Genomic DNA, 6,000 nt, shown 5'->3' with positions numbered 1-6,000 from the left:
CGGTGGCCGTGCCCACGTCAGATCACGGACAGAGCAGCACAGCTGGACCTTGCAGCTCTCCATTGTCGGAGCTGCCGACATTATCTCAGATAGGGTTCACCCAACCGGGTAACGCATATCGATGGTGGCTGCGAGAAGGGATGGGGTCACAGGGTTATGCGCCGTACTTTCCGTATACGTATAGTGGACCTATGACGTGTAACCCTGATAGTGAGACGCAGGATGTAGGATTTCCACTGTCACAGACCGGGGAGATGCAGATGCCGGCTATGGGGTTGGGACAGATACCGGCACAGGCGGCGATGCCTGGCCAGATTTTGGGGCCGAGACAGATGCCAGCATCGGGGGCGAGTCAGGGCCCGGGCCCGAGACAGATGCCAGCATCGGGGGCGAGTCAGGGCCCGGGGCCGAGACGGATGCCAGCATCGGGGGCGAGTCAGGGCCCGAGGCATGTAGAGAGCCAGATGCCTTTATCTGGTGAGAGCCAGATGCCACTTTCCGGTGAGAGTCAGATGCCACTTTCCGGTGAGAGTCAGATGCCACTTTCCGGTGAGAGTCAGATGCCAGATGTGGGGGGGAGCCAGAGTACCCATGAGGAGGACGTTGCGATGTTGGGTACCGATCAGTTGGCCCCCGGTAGTCCCCAGGATATGGATTCAGATGATGATCAGCAGAATCCACAAGCCGGAGGGGTTGGGGAGGAGGTTGCGGGCGACCCAGCACATACGGATTGAGCAGATTCGGTTGATGGGTAAGTACATATTTAGACATCCTTAAAACTCATATTCTCTTACCAAATTTTTTTTTTTTTTTTTTTTGGTTTTTAAATAAATAAATATTTGATTAGAAATTGTTTATATATATATATATATATATGTTCTTTAATCTTATGATTAAATTTTTAACATTAATGTTGAATATTTCTTTCATTAGGGTACAACCCAGACGGGACCATTTATTATGAGGTGATTGACGACCCAGCGAGAAACTGGGTCCTCCCGAGGGGTAAGAAGGTTGTATTGCAGTACAATGCTGCTATACAACCTGTAGGACGGGCCTGCAATCGATTTCGGCGGGCTGAGGGCAAGATGATCAGGAGTGGGTCCTACATACACATGCGGGACGAATGGGCGAAGGTAAATAGGCAGATTAAGCAGGCAATGTGGGACGCGCTGATGGTATGTCTATGAATATAATTTAATTATTTATTTGAATTAAACTTGAGATTAATGTATTTCTTGAAGTTTTTAAACCTATAAAAATGTGTTGAATGTGCAGGAGGAGTTCTATGTACCTGTATCAGTAGACGCGCGCAGGGCACAACAGGAGGCTTTATGTGATATTGGCCGTAAGCACCGCTCGTGGAAGTCGAGGTTCAAAACCAAACTACGTATTAGAGACGGTGACACGCCCGAGATTATCCGTGCGAGAATGCCGGACAATTTTTTTGGCAACTATGACGCAGAAGATGTAGAGTTCCTGCTGAGAGATTGGTGCCGTGAGCAAAAAATCGTATGTAAGCCAAGAAAATGTTGTGGTTTTTTAATAACAGTTTATTTAATTTTAGTTTTAATTTAAGTGTGTCAATGCTTACATTTTTATTTTCATGTTAAATGCGTAGGCAACCTCTGAACGGATGAAGAGGCTGCGTGAGCAGAATGACCTTCCTCATTGTACGGGATCTAAAAGTTATGCCAGATTTAATCACGAGGAGGTATGAAAATATATATGTTTATGTTATATATATTTGTTGATAATTGTTTTTATTTTTATTTATACTATTTTTATCGCTATCTGTTTCTTATATATGTCAACTGCATGACGACAGACATGTACATCTGGCACGCCCCCCACTCGCGCCGCGTCGTTCGTGAAGACCCACACAAGGAAGGACGGCACTCACGTGAACGAACGTACACGGGTCCTATGCGTATGCTACTGATTTAATTTACTATTATTTTTAAAATTATGTGTGATTTGTCATTATTCAATATATGACTTGTTCATGTTGACGACGTACAGGAGAGGATGACGCAGAGTTTATCCAGTGATCCAGCCGCCACGCAAAGCGTCTCCGCAGACACGGTGCGTTGGGCACCGAACGACGCTTACGAACAGGCAGTTGGGAGGCCTGAGTATGCAGGGAGGGTTCGGCAGGTTGGGCCGAACGTCACACCTGTTCGGGGGACATGTTTCTCATATAGGCCTCGGTCACAAGGGGGACCATCTCAGGGCACGTCTCGGGATTGGGCCGAAAACACTCGGAAGATGGAAGAGATGCAAGCGGAGCTACAGGCTGAGCGAGCGAGGAATGACCTGTTGGAGCAGCGCCTGCGACAGGTTGAGGTCTTCATGTCCTCCATGGGAGCATCAGCACCATGTCTTGGTACGCCTTCACCTGCACACGTAGGTAGTACGTCGTCTGTTAGTAGTGCATCTGCAGGTATGATTTATACTGTGTGTAGGAAAAAATTAATTTCAATTTATTTTAATTACCCCTTTAATTTTGCAAGTAATATTATATACTTTAATTGTCTATATGATTTGCAGGTAATTCGACAACGGTTGGTACGTTGTCGCCTGTTGGACGACGGCTGACCCAGCATTCCATTGTCGCTACACCTTCGCCCGCTACACCATTCCTTGCTCAGCAATCGCCGGTTGGCAATAACACGCCTGGGACGGTACCTCCTCATTCGCAGGGACGCCCTTCAGATTTGTAGATATTTTGTGTAATTAATTTTTATGTGTAAATATTTGCTTAGTTAACGAATACGTTATTAACTTATGATTTGTGTAATATTATTTTGTGTAGTTTTTCTGTAAAATCAATATTTTGTTATTTGTGGTCGGAAATAATAAAATTTGAAATAACTATTAAAATTATTATACCAAATAATTTTAAATAACCAATACCAAAACTAAATTGAAGAAAAAAAATCCAAATTGGGTTTTTTATTTAATTAAAATTTTAATTTAATTAATTAATCGTATTTTTAATTTAATTTAAAAATACAATTAAATAATTAAATTAAAATTTTATTTAAATGAAAAATTCGATTTGGATTTTTTTAAAAAAAATATAACCAATTTGACACGTGTATCTAAATACACGTGTCAAAACAAGTTGACACGTGTATTGAGATACACGTGTCAAATTTGACACGTGTATCTCAATACACGTGTCAAAGTGTTTTGACACGAGTATTTAAAATACTCGTGTCAAACGGTTTGACACGTGTATCTTAATACACGTGTCAAAACACTTTGACACGTGTATTGAGATACACGTGTCAAATTTGACACGTGTATCTCAATACACGTGTCAACTTGTACACTTAATGTCGTGCACATTTGACACGCGTCTTACGCGTGTCAAAGTGCACGTGTCTAAATGTTTGACACGTGTACAGCACTGTACACGTGTCAAAATGCACGTGTCAAAGTGCATACATTTTTGTAGTGAATGAGCAAAATTTGAGTTTGTTTCTTTTAAATTATTTTCATTAATTACGTATGCATGGTGCATGATTTCAAGGTTATATATGTATGTATGTATGTATGTGTCCCCTAATATATACCCGGCCATGATCAGTCACAAGAAAATAGTTGGGAAATAATTAATTTTAATCATACAAAAAATGTTAGGCAGAACTAATACTCCACCTTTAGCTAATGATGGGTCATCAACTCACCTACTCTATACGGATCAGGCGTCTATCATATGTATGCATGTATTACATGCTCCCTACTTCTAAATTTCTTTAATCATCATGCAAGATTTATTATATTAATTAAGCAGCAGTTTAGATATAATCATGCAACCAACCAAAACCATATATCTTTGATCGATCCTCCATATATCCCATGCAAACTTCAAGTGGTTGTTGATCAACCACACCTTATCTCTTCTTAAATACTTGCTTTAATCTCCCTAAAAGCCAAGCCAGCTGATTGTATGCATGATGCAAACATTTAGGACTCATTTATGATCGATCACCATGCGACTGCCTACTCAAACATGAAAAAATGGACAAAACCTGACAAATTAGATGACCAATAAAGTGGACTACTATAGTCTGAGCTTCAACTCCAATTAATAAGCGTAATATATATATATATATATATATATATATATATATATATATATAGAGAGAGAGAGAGAGAGAGAGAGAGAGAGAGAGAGAGAGAGAGAGAGAGAGAAAGGATTAATTCAAAGGAAGAAAGAAAGGAATCAGATCAATCAAAATCCGAAACAGGCAAGGTAGGTATTGAATGGCCTTGACGTAATGCATGAGATATACATGAGATGATTCTTGCGACGTACGGTAGGCAACCAATCCATCCACTTAATTAAAGAATTTATGGAAATGAAGAAATTTTTGACAAACGACAACGTCAGCCGAACACTTGGCAATTAAACAGATAAACTTCTGATCGAGAAGTCGTAAAAGTCAGCAGTCAAAGGTCCAATTTGGAGATCATGATGGATGGCCAAAACCTTCATGAAGATAGATTGTCCTTTGGACTCCCTCTGGAGGACTTGAAAATAACCTCCATCACATAAAAAAACATGTTCTTTGAATCACACTTTAGTTTGGTCAATATAATACGACTGGGTTAATTAGGTAGTTTCACATTATTTTAATTAATTAGGAATATTCTTTATTTAATTTATTTCTCTTAATTAATTATACGAACCCCCTCGACAGGGGCAGACCCACGTCTTGGGTGGGGGGACAAATGTCCCCCCAATTTTTTTTAAAATATCTTTAAATATACCAAAAAAAAATAATTTTGTCCTTAAAAAATAATACTTTTGTCCCTCCAAATAATATTTATGTCCCCCTTTAACTTATTTTTTTTTAGTTTGCCCTATCTTTTAACATAAAAAATCTAAAATACCCCATTCATTTAAAATCTTTGAGTGGTTATTCTAAGTGACTTATAACCAACAATCAATTTTTTGAGTGATTATTCTGCAGTTATTTGGGTTCACAATATTTGTTTTGGCATCATAAGTTAAATAGTTTAATCATTTATGATTTCACTATTGTTTGGCTCGACTCATAACATTGTTATTTGGAACTTTAAAGGATTGTTAGGAGAACAAGTCCACGATCATAAGTATCGTTTTTATTGGACCCTATAGCTAGATTATGTTTACTTTTTTTTGTTAGTTTTTTTTTTTTTTTTTTTTTAGATAACCTATTTTGCTAGTTGTTTATACCACTGTGTGTTTGTGGTGCCATGAGATTAAATGTAAGATTTCAATGCTTTTGTATTTATGCAAGTCCGTCTCCCCAATAAAAAAAAAATAAAAAAAAAAAAAAAAAAAAAAATCATCCCCTCTTATCAAAAATTCTGATTTCGCCCCTGTCCCTCGATCGGTGTAACTTTCTGATAAATGATATTCCTAAATAGAGATAAAAGCTTCTTAATTAAAATGCTTTTAAGTTACAGTTTTCTCCCAAAAAGCTTTTCATACCTGACCGAGTTACACGTTTATATTATAATCTCAGTCCTCCAAAAAAGAACCTATAAATATAACGCAAAATTGGCATGTTGAATTTTGTGATTAGTATATACTTAACTAATTGTGGTAGCAACATTATGACCTGATCAATTCAACATTATTCTGAAAGACAATTATGGTTGAAAATATTCTTATAGAATGTAAACACTTTTAACACTAAAAAAATTTAGCCAAGCAACTCATTCCCCTTAGAAAATATGTTTTTATCTACAATTATATGCTCTACACGTTTCAATTTCAACCGACCCTTATACGGTTGTACCAATATAGAGTAATCCTAAAATTTATATTAAATGATGATTGAAACTGTCAAATCACCATTATAGAGTAATCTTAAAATAAAATGTAATTTGCATTTCACTTTCTAATAAGGATAAATATATATATATATATATATATGAAAATAAAATAAAAAGAAACGGGCCCCATCCATTAACATGGATGCCTCCTGAAAAAAAAATAAT

General features: G+C 37.9%; 1 protein-coding gene across 1 annotated transcript; it reads left to right on the top strand.

Annotated features, from left to right (window-relative positions):
• Positions 1-719: 719 nt before the first annotated feature.
• On the top strand, positions 720-2,813 carry LOC133858710 (uncharacterized). Its single transcript, XM_062294178.1, has 7 exons — positions 720-751; positions 934-1,178; positions 1,279-1,512; positions 1,622-1,714; positions 1,829-1,930; positions 2,023-2,443; positions 2,551-2,813. The coding sequence occupies exons 1-7, from the start codon at positions 748-750 to the stop codon at positions 2,721-2,723; spliced, it is 1,272 nt and encodes a 423-aa protein (XP_062150162.1). The 5' UTR covers positions 720-747; the 3' UTR covers positions 2,724-2,813.
• Positions 2,814-6,000: the final 3,187 nt, after the last annotated feature.

This window comes from Alnus glutinosa, chromosome 1 (assembly GCF_958979055.1).
Source record: "Alnus glutinosa chromosome 1, dhAlnGlut1.1, whole genome shotgun sequence".
Lineage (NCBI taxonomy): Eukaryota > Viridiplantae > Streptophyta > Magnoliopsida > Fagales > Betulaceae > Alnus > Alnus glutinosa.
This window is presented reverse-complemented; position numbering and strand designations above follow the sequence as displayed.